The 15,850-nt window shown below is 47.7% G+C and overlaps 1 protein-coding gene across 1 annotated transcript in view; it reads right to left on the bottom strand.

The window, feature by feature from the left end:
- Nucleotides 1-15,850, bottom strand: part of LOC120026769 (ephrin type-A receptor 7-like) — a 139,291-nt gene that overhangs the window by 47,708 nt on the left and 75,733 nt on the right. The window contains exons 3-4 of the mRNA XM_038971487.1: nt 9,527-9,682; nt 2,266-2,595 (exon numbers count right to left, since the gene is read on the bottom strand). Of these exons, the coding sequence (XP_038827415.1) occupies nt 2,266-2,595; nt 9,527-9,682 (486 nt within the window). The remainder of the gene's footprint in view (nt 1-2,265; nt 2,596-9,526; nt 9,683-15,850) is intronic.

The raw sequence follows: 15,850 nt of genomic DNA, 5'->3' as shown, positions 1-15,850 counted from the left end.
ATCATCCCTCTACCTGCTCGTAACATCCTTAGTAGCCACACACACACACACATTTACATGATGCTTGATCATATAAACAACACGCCTCTCTCAAGAATGGCCCCCACACACACACACAGTCACATGTCAATAGAAAATCTCTCCAATTTGTTAAGCCTCGTCTCTCTGTCTCAGTCTCGGGAATATGCCACTCTCCAACCCATTCAATCCCCGCGACAACAAACAGAAGGACACGGCTTCTAACAACCCATAACAGCCATGCATCAACTAAGTCGTGACAGCCATTGAGAGAGGGAGAGAGAGGAAACGCCACAGTCTACACATGGCTTGCCGATAATGTTCGTCTCTGACCTTGAAGGGAGTGCAGCAGTTTGCAGGCGAAGGATTTATAGTTCATTGGCTGGGTGGGGACTAGTGGAAGCAGCTTTATACAGAGTGGATTAGCCTAAAATATGCACAGGGCATAAACTGGCAGTCTCTCCTTCTTAATGTATAAAGGCCCCGGGCAGGCAGCACTCAGAGAAGCACACAATGAGAAAGGCCCCCGTTCCACTCTCTGGACCAGGGAGATTTATGTCTAAATTAGTAGGGCTGGTTAGAGAGAGAGGGGGGGGGGGGGGGGGGGGGTATATGACACAGGAAAAAGAACGAAGAGGGAAAGCGACAGAGAGAAAGAGAGAGGGGGAAAAAAGAAAGAGAGAAAACAGCACAGATAATGGGAGTGAAGGAAATGAAGCGATAAGGAGGTAGAAAGCAGGAAGAGAAAGAGGAAAAGGACGTGCTGTAGTTGGAGGTGTGTGGCACCTCCGTCTTCAGTACTCGCGTTAGGTGAGAGGTTCAGGTGTTCAGGTGCTCCTCCTGAACACTGCCCGGAATTGACGACTCGGCCTTTAGCTCAAAACTCAGATCTAAGAATGCAAAAGGTGGCCCCTGAGACCTTCAGGCCTCCATTCGCTCAGCATTTGTGCACTTGTCAGTGTGTATCCCTCTCCGTGCGGCATTACGAGCGCATGCTACGAGCGCATGCTTAACCCTTCGCGTGTGTGTGTGTTAAGTGTTTGTGTGTGCACTTGCCAACCGGTTCCTTTGTGCTCGTGTCTACCTCTCTGATTGTATGTAGAGTTATGAGGGTGACTGAGTGAATGTTCATAAGAATGCAGGTATAGGCCATTCCGTGACCCTTGGATTAAGCCTCAGCCACACTCTTGCATACACACACACACACACACACGCACACACGCACACACACACACACACACACACACACACACACACACACACACACACACACACACACACACACACACACACACACACACACACACACACACACACACACACACACACACAAGCTTACGCTCACAGGTACACACCCCGCCAAAACGTACCTCCTCCTTTACCAAATCATGACTCTATTGATAAAGCCATCGTGATAACTCTCCTGTGTCTGTGTGTGTGTGTGTGTGTGTGTGTGTGTGTGTGTGTGTGTGTGCCTGACGTCACTTTAGCCCAACCGTGGACCCTCCAAAGTGCTGGCATTCCGTTTCCAAATGTGCATTAATACAACCTCCATTCATAACGCATTGAATTTGCTAACACTAATTAACAATTAGAGTACAACACACGCTCTCACTTCGAGGGCTCCCATTACCTCTCTTCTCTGCATATGCAAATGAAACATTACATTTGTCTTGTCTTTTTTTTCTTCTTCTTCCCCCACAGCAGGTCGATGTTTGTGAAATATCAGCCGGCGAATTCAGACAAGTTGAACAAACAAGAGTCATCAAATGTGTAGATAGAGAAGTAGGAGAGAATGTATGGAGTCTGGGTCGATGGTGGGGTTGGGTCTTTCCACAGTCGAGCTAACTCCATATCATTGGGGGGGGGGGGGGGTTGCTGGGTGTGTTGTGTGTGTCTCAGTTGACAGGAACACTTTGCTGAGTGCTTTTTCTAAAGCCTCTGGCTAATGGCTTTGTGAAGGGTGCTGATGAAAATGAGATGGCTCCACCGTGATGATGGGAGTCTTTTAGCTAGTGTCGAAAGGAGAGGGGCGCTGAGCCCGATGGTGTGAGCGTGTGTGTGTGTGTGTAATCAGTTCAGAGTTTGTGTATCGTGTGCTTTTGGGCACTCCTTTGTTCTCATACGTTGGTTGGTGTGTTACTGATTTGAGGGTAAAGTACGAGAATCAGTGTGATGATGTGTTTGTGTGTGTGTGTGTGTGTGTGTGTGCGCTCCTCCGTGTGTGTGAACACAGCTTCCACTAACCTGGCACGCTAGTTGACACGTTGACCTGTGTGTAGAACCTCTTGTTGGGCAGGAGCTCTGACACTCCGTTGAGGGCCTCGACCGTCAACGTGTAGTTGGAGTTGGCCATGAGGTTGACCACGGTCACCGTGCGCTCAGTCACCCCGCTCTGCTGGGGCATGAAGCCCACGCTGGCACCGCACGGCTCACACTGCAGCCCCACGCACCGGCGGCAGCCCACGCTGTAGGTCAGGTCCCCCCTGCCGCCCGTGTCCGTTGGCGCGCCCCACTCCAGGATCAGGGTGGACTGCTTGAGGGTGTAGACCAAGTCTTTGGGAGGAGAGGGGGGGCCTGGGAGGGAGTAATAAATAGATATATAAATGTAATTCGTAGTTAAATATACATGATTCATGTTTAGTGCCTCTATGATGTATGAAAGTGTTTGACGTACTACCTACAGTGCTATAGTAGGTGTTAATTATTTGATTTCGCCTTTACGTTCTCTTTTACAATAACGACCTGACCAAGATAACACCGGTATACCGTGCAGCAAAGCGACAACGTAACAGTCAAAAAAGCAGATTGGGTACGATACCGGTACATTAGACAGCTGTATGACTGAATAACTATGGACGGGTGTTGCCTTCCACTGCACTGATTTAGACCCGATTGCTCAGTAAATTAAATTCAGCACGTTCGCCATTAAAACCAGTGCCAACCAATTACCATAGGACACTTCACCCTGTAGTCCATTCTCATAGTGTGGTCCACCACACTATGCTAGTCACATGGTGTGATTGTGCTGGTTCGGATTCACGTATAACACTCTGATAGGATAGAGACGAGGAAGGGATTAGGGAAGGTGCACGGAGCAGTGGGGAAAACAGAGAGGAAATAAGACTTTAACCAAAGCAAAGAAAACAGCTTGCCTGGTCTAGATGAAATATGAGTATGTTTGCGATGACAGAACAAAGGAGCCGTACGTGAGAGACTGCCGCTCGCAGACCATCTTTCTTCGCTCGGGATTTCTAGAGACAGCCCCTGAACTACTAACCACCTCATTTTACGGTGGATTGAGAAGTAAAACCCAAGACGAGACACGAGAGGCCTTTCTATCAGTGACGGTGACGCGTAAAAGCCGCGTGTGCACACTGTATGCGGTCGTGTGTGCGGTGCGTGAGAGAAGGGACTGTCTATTCCTTGTGTCAACAGTCTTGGCTGGAACAAATGCCCTGCTGACAAACGGCAAAGAAGAGTCACCAGAGAAAAAGGTGGTTAGTGCTCGCGGAACGAGAACCCTCTCTTACCAAATGTGAAACACGACGGGTGCATCTCAATAGTCCTGCGTGGCTTCCTCTCTCCGTCTCCTCACTACATTTTGACAATGGTCAATCAGTCACGTAGACAGTCATGCACACGTGAAAACAGAAGGTTCACTTCTAAGGCCTAGCACTACATAACTCAAATAATTTAGATGACGCAGTGCCGTAACTGTGCATGTTTAAACAGATGGACATAACATGAAGGTATTGGTCCATTAAATGATATCAATAATGTAGTGGTGGTGTGTGTGTGTGTGTGTGTGTGGGTATCTCTGTGGTAATAATGAATGTGTATGTGTAGAGAGGGGTGATTAACGTGCGGGGGTGACAGGGAGGGGCAGTGTGTGTGTCGGTGGATGTCAAATCAAACGGTTCGTAAACAACCGGTGTCGACTAACAGTGAAATGCTTACTAAAGTGCCCTTCCCAACAACGCAGAGAAATAAATAGTAGATCAATAGAAAAATAATAACACAAGTAATAAATACACAATGAGTAATAATAAAATTGGCTTTATACACGGGTTACCGAGTCGATATGCAGGGGTACGAGGTAATTGAGGTAGATCTGTACAATAGGTATGGATAAAGTGACTAGGCAATGGATAGATAATAAACTGTAACATGTGATGAGCCAAAAGAGTTCGTGCAAAAAGGGTGGGTCAATGCAGATATTCCGGGTAGCTATTGGTTAACTATTTAACTAACTATTTATCAGTCTTATAGCTTGGGGGTAGAAGCTGTTCAGGGTCCTGTTGGTTCCAGACTTGCTGTGTGGTAGCAAAGAGAACAGTTTATGACTTGGGTGAGATGCCAAGCAGTTTCCATACCAAGCGGTGATGCAGCCAGTCAAGATGCTCTCAATGGTGCAGCTGCAGAACTTTTTGAGGATCTGAGGGCCCATGACAAATCTTTTCAGTCTCCTGAGGGGGAAGAGGTGTTGTTGAGCCCTCTTCACGACTGTGTTGATGTGTGTGGACTAGAGGTTGACACGGGAACAATTGAAACGGGAACAGGACGAATCCCGCAAGACCCGCAGGATTTTGACAGGAATGGGAGTGACGTTCTAGAGTCAAGTTCGGGACAGAATCAACAGTCTACAGGAGCGGGCAGTACAGGAATAGTTATAAACAGTTTTTTGGGCGTAAATACGTAATGTGTGGAGCATTTCATAAAAACAACACCTGCCCAATATAGTTTACTTAATAAGAATAAATAGATAAATGGTCATTTCCTCCCTCCCGTCAGCTCACTCGGGTCTCGCTACAGTTGTTGCCAGTCACTAGGCCACCTCAGAGTCAGATGTCAACCTACATCAGTAGGCTAAGTGATGAAGCCTTCAAATGAATTGCAATGTCTTGTTACAGCCAAGGACACATCACTAACATTAACATTAGAACCAAGGAAGGAGCGACTGTTCTAGCCAAATTTGATGGAGTTGTCTTTGACAAGGAAGGAACCGAGTACAGGGCTTGTAAAAAAATGCTGTGGTTTAATCAAATAGGCGACCAACCGGAGAACTTTACTGTCAAGCCCAATTGTTTGCGTATTTAACTAAACCCATCTGCGGTGAAGAGTGAAATAAAAATAGATTGACTTATGCGGTACCCCCGCTCAGGTTTTGGAAAACTTTTTTTGAATGTTTATGTTGTAAATGTTCATATGTGCTCAGCTGTAGGCTATAGATTTCTGCTGGTGCTGTGCTGAGCAGACCATCCTGCTGGGGTCTCTGGCCTCATCCTCCAGCCTTAATCCATCTACATTTAGGTCATTTAGAATATGCTCTTATCCAGAGAGACTTAGGCCTACAGTCAGTGCATTTAACAAAAATAGGTAAGACAACCATATATCACAGTCGCATATTGCATTACTGAAATTATTATCGATACACCCTAAACAAACAATAGCCAGAAATGAATTTTCACACCTTTGTCAACCTCTAGTGTGGAACATGATAGTTCCTTCGTGATGTGGACACAGAGGAACTTGAAGCTCTCGACCTGCTCCACAACAGCCCTGTCGATGTGGATGGGGGCATGCTCAGACCTCCATTTCCTGATCAGCTCCTTTGTCCTGCTGACGTTGAGGGAGAGATTGTTGACCTGGCACCACACTGCCAGGTCCCTGACCTCCTCCCTGTAGGCTGTCTCATCGTCGACGGTGATCAGGGCTAGCACCGTTGTGTCGCCTGCAAACTTAATGATGGTGTTGGAGTCGTGCGCAGCCACGCAGAAGAGGGGACTAAGCACGCAGCCCTCAGGAAAGCAAAAGGGAATACCTAGTCAGTTGCACCACAATGCATTCAACCAAAATGTGTCTTCCGCATTTAACCCAACCCCTCTCAGGCCCCCGTGTTGAGGGTCATCAAGGCGGTTGTGTTGTTGTCCAGGATCCAGTTGCAGAGGGAGGTGTTAGGTGTTAGGAGGGAGGTGTTTAATCCCAGGGTCCTTAGTTTAGTGATGAGATTGGCGGGCACAATGGTGTTGAACGCTGAGCTGTAGTCAATAAACAGCATTCTCACCTAGGTGTTCCTTTTGTCCAGGTGGGAAAGGGCAGTGTGGAGTGCAATAGAGATTGCATCATCTGTGGATCTGTTGGGGCGGTATGCAAATTGGAGAGGGTCCAGGGTGTCTGGGATGATGGTGTTGATGTGAGCTATGACCAGCCTTTCAAAGCATTTCATGGCTACAGATGCGAGTGCTACGGGGCGGTAGTCATTTAGACAGGATATCTTAGTGTTCTTGAGCACAGGGACTATGGTGGTTTACTTGAAACATGTAGGTTTTACAGACTGGGTCAGGGAGAGGTTGAAAATGTCAGTGAAGACACTTGCCAGCTGGTCAGGGCATGCTCTGAGTACATGTACTGGTAATCAGTCTGACCGTGCATCCTTGTGAATGTTAACAGGTTTAAAGGTCTTAGTCACATCGGCTACGGAGAGCGTGATCACACACCCTCGTTCGGAACAGCTGGTGCTCTCATGCATAGTTCAGTGTTGCTAGCCTCGAAGCGCATAGAAGGTATTTAGTTCATCTGGTAGGCTTGCGTCACTGGATAGCTCGCGGCTGGGTTTCCCTTTGTAATCTGTGATAGTTGCAAGCCCTGCTACATTCAACAAGTGTCTGAGCCGGTGTAGTAGGGTTTGATCTTGGTCTTGTTCGGCGCTTTGCCTTTTTGATGGTACGTCGGAGGGCGTAGCGGGATTTCTTATAAGCTTCCAGATTGGTGTTCCGCTTTTTGAAAGCGGCAGCTATGCCTTTAGGTCAGTGAGGATGTTGCCTGTTATCCATGGCTTCTGGTTGGGATATGTACGTACTGTCACTGTGGGGATGACGTCGTTGATGCACTTAAAATTTAAGTATGCTCTCTCTAATTCTCTCGTTCTCTCTTTCTTTCTCTCTCTCTGAGAACCTGAGCCCTAGGACCATACGTCACGGCAAACCGGGCATGATGACTCCTTGCTGTCCCCAGTCCACCTGGCCTTACTGCTATTCCAGTTTCAACTGTTCTGCCTGCGGTTATGGAACCGCCACCTGTCCCAGACCTGCTGTTTTCAACTCTTAATGATCGGCTATGAAAAGCCAACTGAAAATTATTCATGATTATTATTTGACCATGCTTGTCACTTATGAACATTTTGAACATCTTGGCATAGTTCTGTTATAATCTCCACCCGGCACAGCCAGAAGAGGACTGGCCACCCCTCATAGCCTGGTTCCTCTCTAGGTTTCTTCCTAGGTTTTGGCCTTTCTAGGGAGTTTTTCCTAGCCACCGTGCTTCTACACCTGCATTGCTTGCTGTTTGGGGTTTTAGGCTGGGTTTCTGTACAGCACTTCGAGATATTAAGCTGATGTACGAAGGGCTATATAAAATAAACTTGATTGATTGATTGATATTAATGTAGCCGGTGACTGATTTGGTAAACTCCTAAATGCCATTGTATGAATCCCGGAACATATTCTAGTCTGTGTTAGCGAAACAGTCCTGTAGCTTAGCATCCGCTTCATCAGACCACTTCCGTATTGAGCGCTTCACTGGTACTTCCCGTTTGAGTTTTTGCTTGTATGCAGGAATCGGGAGCATAGCGTTATGGTCAGATTTGCCAAATGGAGGGCGAGGGAGAGCATTGTATGAGTCTCTGTGTGTGGAGGAAAGGAATTCTAACTCAGGCGAGCAGAACCTAGAGAATTTCTGAATATTAGAGGCTGCGCATCAGTTGTTATTTACCTTCCCCCGACGCAGCCGTTCTGTCCAGCCGATGTTTTTCTGTACAAGCTAGAGTTATATTTAACATGTCCTTGTTCAGCCACGAGTCGGAGAAACAAAGGATATTACAGTTCTTCAGATCATGTTGATAGGAGTCTCGAACGGCGCTCATCCAGTTTAGTCTCCAGTGATGGCACGTTCGCCAACAGAACGGAGGGTAGAGGCGATTTATCCACTCTCCAACGTAGTCTCGTCAGGTATCCCCGCACGCCGGCCTCTATAGCGCCGTCTCCTCCTTCGAGTGTCGGGGATTTCGGGCCTGATCCGCGATAATCAATATGTCTTTCGCCCCCAACTCATTGAGGTAGAAGTCCTCGTCCAAATCAACATTAGTGATAGCTGTTGATGCCTAGAAGCTATTTTAGGTCTTAGGAAACAATGGCAGAAACATTATGTACCCCTAAAAAGTTACAATCAGCGCCCTCAAAAAAGACACAAAATAACACAATTGGTCAGAAGCCCGTAAAAGGGCCACTATTCCTTCCGGCGCCATCCTGATAATGAGTGTGTGTGTCAATGTGTGTGTGTCTCTCTCGGTGAGGTTTACGTAACATGGTGAAAGGGGCGTGCGGCCAGAAGCGAGGCACAGCTGTGGTGTGTGACGTGTCCATCAGCACGCAGAGAGCAGCACACCTTCACTTATTCAATAACACACATGCGCACGCATGAGAACGCACATACGTGCACACACAGCCGGGCCTGTATATTCCTTAATTTCCATACACTCTCTCCCTCTCAACTCTTAAGTTCCACTCCTCCTCTCCTTACATCTGTCTCTCCTTCAGTCCCCCTCTCCCTCTCTCCATCCGTCGGTCTGTCTCCCTCCCAGCACACAATAGCTTGGTGGTATCAGGAGATGATCACAATTACTGAATCAATATTGTAATTAATGTGGTAATTACAGAGCTATAAATGTTATCACAGGCTGCCCCTTGTAGATATAAAAGCACCGGGAATCAATATCGTGATTAAACCTTCTAATTACAGCGCTATAAAAGCTAGAGCTGATCCGGGCGCCCGAGAATGAATACAGTCCCTTGCTGACCTCTGTGTTTTATTGTCTGGTATACTGTGGTGCTATAGAGAACATTCTAGGTGGATTAAATCAGGTGGCGTGTGTGTATTTAACCATCAACACTACAGAGGCTTAGTTCTTCGATCAATATGGCCCCCGGCGGGCCGGTATGGAATTGGACTTGAATGCGCGTCTTCGTTGGAGGTTTTGGCATTTAGTGTGGTGGGGGGGATGTGTGTGTGTGTGTGTGTGTGTGTGTGTGTGTGTGTGTGTGTGTGTGTGTGTGTGTGTGTGTGTGTGTGTGTGTGTGTGTGTGTGTGGAGGGGTGAAGGATGGAGGTGTTGCGGTTACTAAAGTGATGGAAGGGAGACGAGGGAAGATGCAGGTTTAGTAGGATTGATGGGTGAAGGATGAAAGGAATAGGGGAACGGTAGAGGGCGTAGGGTTAATAAGGACGGGTGAAGGACAGCGGGATTGGGTTACCTGACGGATGGGTTAGAGGGAGAGGGAATACTGAAGTGAGGAGGTTTGGGGGGGAGGGGTGTGGGCTGAAGGGAAAGGGTGGATAGAGGGAGAGACTGAAAAGAGGAGTGACAGGGTGATATGGCTAGAGAAGAGGCGATATGATAGAGGGATACAATCAGCTGAGGAGTTGCATAGGGACAGGTGCGCGTGTCTTACGGGTGCAGGGGGCCGAGGGGTTGTCCAGGGGGGTCCTGAAGTGGTCCTCTTCACACACACACACCACCGAGCCTTCCTCCTCCGCCACACTCTTGGCCGGGCACGGAAAACACTCCTGCTGTCTGGAAGACATCTTGTACGAGCCAGGGGGACACGCTGAGAACAGAGAGAGAGAGAGAAACAAATATGCATTAAAAACACATTACACGTTATTATTATTTCAGTTGGTGTATGTTTTAAAACTGCTGTAAAATGCTGATAATGGTTTAGCGACATGGGGTAAGTACATTCAAGATAATTATGCGAGAGAGCGAGAGAGAGAGCGAGCGAGCGAGAGAGAGAGCGAGAGCGAGAGCGAGAGAGAGCGAGAGCGAGAGCGAGAGAGAGCGAGAGCGAGAGAGGGGGAGAGAGACTGATTTAGAAGAAAAGTCAGTCTAACTAACACGTGACGTCGAGCCTCTAAGCCCAACATCTGGTCAATAGAACTGGACCAGCTCGTCAGTACAGAACCAACACATGCTGTCCAATCGCTCTTCAGGCACCGAGCTGCTTCACTACTTGACCCTCGTCCTCTCCTTCTGCAACTCATTCTGTCATCCTGGTAACTCCTTATTACACAACTCTGTTCCCTCTGGGGCTGAGGGTACAGAGATGAAGGGAGAGAGAGAGGAAGGGAGAGAGGGAGGGAGGGAGGGAAAAGAGCGATAGAAAGAGAGAGTGACTACACACACGTCGCACAAGCACGCGCGCACACACACACACACTCTTTTCCACTCTCTCTCACTGGGGGTTCATTTTCCGCTTGCCGTGCCAGTGCTCCGGGTGGTAATGTGTGTGAAATCAGTTGAGCGCTGCTCCCCTCTCTGTCACCGGGTTCCCCAACAGCATTCCTACATTAAAACCTCAAGCAAGCCCTCTCTTCCCATTACAATCACCATCATCACTGCTGTTCCCTATCCTACTGCACTGGGATTATATAATCCATGCGTTTGGCTGTGAAGACAACCGGCCCCAGCCTCAACGACGTTACCGTGTCTAAGTGGAGAGTAACGCCAATAATGATGGGGTGAATGGTGACGAGATGGTGGGTTTGGGTGTCACACACACACACACACACACACACACACACACACACACACACACACACACACACACACACACACACACACACACACACACACACACACACACACACACACACACACACACACACACACACCCTCAAAGTCACACTGATTAGCCCCTTCAAACTCCCTGAGCTGCGACTGATGTGAAAGCGTGAGTGAGTGTGTATGGCGTGGCTGTGTCTGTAAGAACCTTATAATTGTCTGTCTAATGTCGGCCATTACACCAACACAGAACAGCTTGCTTTGTAGGGAACCACTCTTTGGCTACAGTGTTGCAGAGCGTGAAGAAAAAGCTAGCTTCTGAAATGGCTGGATGCAGATGCTCTCTTTTTGGCAGTGGTGCCCGTTTTATCAGTATACAGTCGTGGCCAAAATGTTTGAGAATGACACAAATATTAATTTCCACAAAGTTTGCTGCTTCAGTGTCTTTAGATATTTTTGTCAGGTGTTACTATGGAATACTGAAGTATAATTACAAGCATTTCATAAGTGCCAAAGGCTTTTATTGACAATTACATGAAGTTGATGCAGAGTCAATATTTGCAGTGTTGACCCTTCTTTTTCAAGACCTCTGCAATCCGCCCTGGCATGCTGTCAATTAACTTCTGGGCCACATCCTGACTGATGGCTTCCCATTCTTGCATAATCAATGCTTGGAGTTTGTCAGAATTTGCGGGGTTTTGTTTGTCCACCCGCCTCTTGAGGATTGACCACAAGTTCTCAATGGGATTAAGGTCTGGGGAGTTTCCTGGCCATGGACCCAAAATATCGATGTTTTGTTCCCCGAGCCACTTAGTTATCACTTTTGCCTTATGGCAAGGTGCTCCATCATGCTGGAAAAGGCATTGTTCATCACCAAACTGTTCCTGGATGGTTGGGAGAAGTTGCTCTTAGAGGATGTGTTGGTACCATTCTTTATTCATGGCTGTGTTCTTAGGCAAAATTGTGAGTGAGCCCACTCCCTTGGCTGAGAAATAACCCACACATGAATGGTCTCAGGATGCTTTACTGTTGGCATGACACAGGACTGATGGTAGCGCTCACCTTGTCTTCTCCGGACAAGCTTTTTTCCGGATGCCCCAAATAATCGGAAAGGGGATTCATCAGAGAAAATTACTTCACCCCAGTCCTCAGCAGTCCAATCCCTGTACCTTTTGCAGAATATCAGTGTGTCCCTGATGTTTTTCCTGGAGAGAAGTCGCTTCTTTGCTGCCCTTCTTGACACCAGGCCATCCTCCAAAAGTCTTTGACTCACTGTGCGTGCAGATGCACTCACACCTGCCTGCTGCCATTCCTGAGCAAGCTCTGTACTGGTGGTGCCCCGATCCCGCAGCTGAATCAACTTTAGGAGACGGTCCTGGCGCTTGCTGGACTTTCTTTGGCGCCCTGAAGCCTTCTTCACAACAATTGAACCGCTCTCCTTGAAGTTCTTGATGATCCGATAAATTGTTGATTTAGGTGCAATCTTACTGGCAGCAATATTCTTGCCTGTGAAGCTCTTTTTGTGTAAAGCAATGATGACGGCACGTGTTTACTTGCAGGTAACCATGGTTGACAGAGGCAGAACAATGATTCCAAGCACCAACCTCCTTTTGTCCTCATCAACACTCACACCTGTGTTAACGAGAGAATCACTGACATGATGTCAGCTGGTCCTTTTGTGGCAGGGCTGAAATGCAGTGGAAATGTTTTTGGGGGATTCAGTTCATTTGCATGGCAAAGAGGGACTTAGCAATTAATTCCATTTCATCTGATCACTCTTCATAACATTCTGGAGTATATGCAAATTGCCATCATACAAACTGAGGCAGCAGACTTTGTGAAAATTTATATTTGTGTCATTCTCAAAACTTTTGGCCACGACTGTACCTACTGTATGTGGTTCGAACAGTAGGAAGTCAAGAGAAAATGTGGTATCTAAATAACAAACGTGACCGTCGTCGCTGGTACCGGGCTCCAAACCAAGGCCCAAATCAAAGCTGGCTGGATTGCGCTCTCTCAGACGGACCCAAAAAGGGAGAGGGGGGGGGGGGGGGGGGTGGATAGAAACCACCTTGGCAATCTGGGAGTGTGTTCACTGCATGGCTGCATTGCCCTCCACATTTAGATGAGTGCCATGGCGTTTCAGATGAATAGCAGACGAGGGAAACGGGGAGAGAGAGAGAGAGAGAGAGAGTGCACATAGCGTGGCCAGGACAGCTACCCAACTGATCAATTAGTGCGAGAGGCTTGATTAAACGGGACGTGGAAAGTCTACTCCCCCCCCCAACACACAGATTCATAACGATGGGTCGTGCCAAGTTCCTCTAGGAGAGATAAAAAAGACTCAACACAGGGACAGTCAGGGCTAACAGGGCTAACAGCAAATAAGAAAAGGGAAAATCAAAGGAAAGAGGGGGAGTGAGGGAAAAGGGGCCATGCATATAGTACACAGCTCAAGCATATAGTACACAGCTCAAGCAGAGAGAGAGGAAGGGAGAGAGGGAGGGAGGGAGGGAAAAGAGCGATAGAAAGAGAGAGTGACTACACACACGTCGCACAAGCACGCGCGCACACACACACACACTCTTTTCCACTCTCTCTCACTGGGGGTTCATTTTCCGCTTGCCGTGCCAGTGCTCCGGGTGGTAATGTGTGTGAAATCAGTTGAGCGCTGCTCCCCTCTCTGTCACCGGGTTCCCCAACAGCATTCCTACATTAAAACCTCAAGCAAGCCCTCTCTTCCCATTACAATCACCATCATCACTGCTGTTCCCTATCCTACTGCACTGGGATTATATAATCCATGCGTTTGGCTGTGAAGACAACCGGCCCCAGCCTCAACGACGTTACCGTGTCTGAGTGGAGAGTAACGCCAATAATGATGGGGTGAATGGTGACGAGATGGTGGGTTTGGGTGTCACACACACACACACACACACACACACACACACACACACACACACACACACACACACACACACACACACACACACACACACACACACACACACACACACACACACACACACACACACACACACACACCCTCAAAGTCACACTGATTAGCCCCTTCAAACTCCCTGAGCTGCGACTGATGTGAAAGCGTGAGTGAGTGTGTATGGCGTGGCTGTGTCTGTAAGAACCTTATAATTGTCTGTCTAATGTCGGCCATTACACCAACACAGAACAGCTTGCTTTGTAGGGAACCACTCTTTGGCTACAGTGTTGCAGAGCGTGAAGAAAAAGCTAGCTTCTGAAATGGCTGGATGCAGATGCTCTCTTTTTGGCAGTGGTGCCCGTTTTATCAGTATACAGTCGTGGCCAAAATGTTTGAGAATGACACAAATATTAATTTCCACAAAGTTTGCTGCTTCAGTGTCTTTAGATATTTTTGTCAGGTGTTACTATGGAATACTGAAGTATAATTACAAGCATTTCATAAGTGCCAAAGGCTTTTATTGACAATTACATGAAGTTGATGCAGAGTCAATATTTGCAGTGTTGACCCTTCTTTTTCAAGACCTCTGCAATCCGCCCTGGCATGCTGTCAATTAATTCCGGGCCACATCCTGACTGATGGCTTCCCATTCTTGCATAATCAATGCTTGGAGTTTGTCAGAATTTGCGGGGTTTTGTTTGTCCACCCGCCTCTTGAGGATTGACCACAAGTTCTCAATGGGATTAAGGTCTGGGGAGTTTCCTGGCCATGGACCCAAAATATCGATGTTTTGTTCCCCGAGCCACTTAGTTATCACTTTTGCCTTATGGCAAGGTGCTCCATCATGCTGGAAAAGGCATTGTTCATCACCAAACTGTTCCTGGATGGTTGGGAGAAGTTGCTCTTAGAGGATGTGTTGGTACCATTCTTTATTCATGGCTGTGTTCTTAGGCAAAATTGTGAGTGAGCCCACTCCCTTGGCTGAGAAATAACCCACACATGAATGGTCTCAGGATGCTTTACTGTTGGCATGACACAGGACTGATGGTAGCGCTCACCTTGTCTTCTCCGGACAAGCTTTTTTCCGGATGCCCCAAATAATCGGAAAGGGGATTCATCAGAGAAAATTACTTCACCCCAGTCCTCAGCAGTCCAATCCCTGTACCTTTTGCAGAATATCAGTGTGTCCCTGATGTTTTTCCTGGAGAGAAGTCGCTTCTTTGCTGCCCTTCTTGACACCAGGCCATCCTCCAAAAGTCTTTGACTCACTGTGCGTGCAGATGCACTCACACCTGCCTGCTGCCATTCCTGAGCAAGCTCTGTACTGGTGGTGCCCCGATCCCGCAGCTGAATCAACTTTAGGAGACGGTCCTGGCGCTTGCTGGACTTTCTTTGGCGCCCTGAAGCCTTCTTCACAACAATTGAACCGCTCTCCTTGAAGTTCTTGATGATCCGATAAATTGTTGATTTAGGTGCAATCTTACTGGCAGCAATATTCTTGCCTGTGAAGCTCTTTTTGTGTAAAGCAATGATGACGGCACGTGTTTACTTGCAGGTAACCATGGTTGACAGAGGCAGAACAATGATTCCAAGCACCAACCTCCTTTTGTCCTCATCAACACTCACACCTGTGTTAACGAGAGAATCACTGACATGATGTCAGCTGGTCCTTTTGTGGCAGGGCTGAAATGCAGTGGAAATGTTTTTGGGGGATTCAGTTCATTTGCATGGCAAAGAGGGACTTAGCAATTAATTCCATTTCATCTGATCACTCTTCATAACATTCTGGAGTATATGCAAATTGCCATCATACAAACTGAGGCAGCAGACTTTGTGAAAATTTATATTTGTGTCATTCTCAAAACTTTTGGCCACGACTGTACCTACTGTATGTGGTTCGAACAGTAGGAAGTCAAGAGAAAATGTGGTATCTAAATAACAAACGTGACCGTCGTCGCTGGTACCGGGCTCCAAACCAAGGCCCAAATCAAAGCTGGCTGGATTGCGCTCTCTCAGACGGACCCAAAAAGGGAGAGGGGGGGGGGGGGGTGGGGGGGGTGGATAGAAACCACCTTGGCAATCTGGGAGTGTGTTCACTGCATGGCTGCATTGCCCTCCACATTTAGATGAGTGCCATGGCGTTTCAGATGAATAGCAGACGAGGGAAACGGGGAGAGAGAGAGAGAGAGAGAGAGTGCACATAGCGTGGCCAGGACAGCTACCCAACTGATCAATTAGTGCGAGAGGCTTGATTAAACGGGACGTGGAAAGTCTACT

The sequence above is a fragment of the Salvelinus namaycush genome, chromosome 32, assembly GCF_016432855.1.
Source record: "Salvelinus namaycush isolate Seneca chromosome 32, SaNama_1.0, whole genome shotgun sequence".
Lineage (NCBI taxonomy): Eukaryota > Metazoa > Chordata > Actinopteri > Salmoniformes > Salmonidae > Salvelinus > Salvelinus namaycush.
This window is presented reverse-complemented; position numbering and strand designations above follow the sequence as displayed.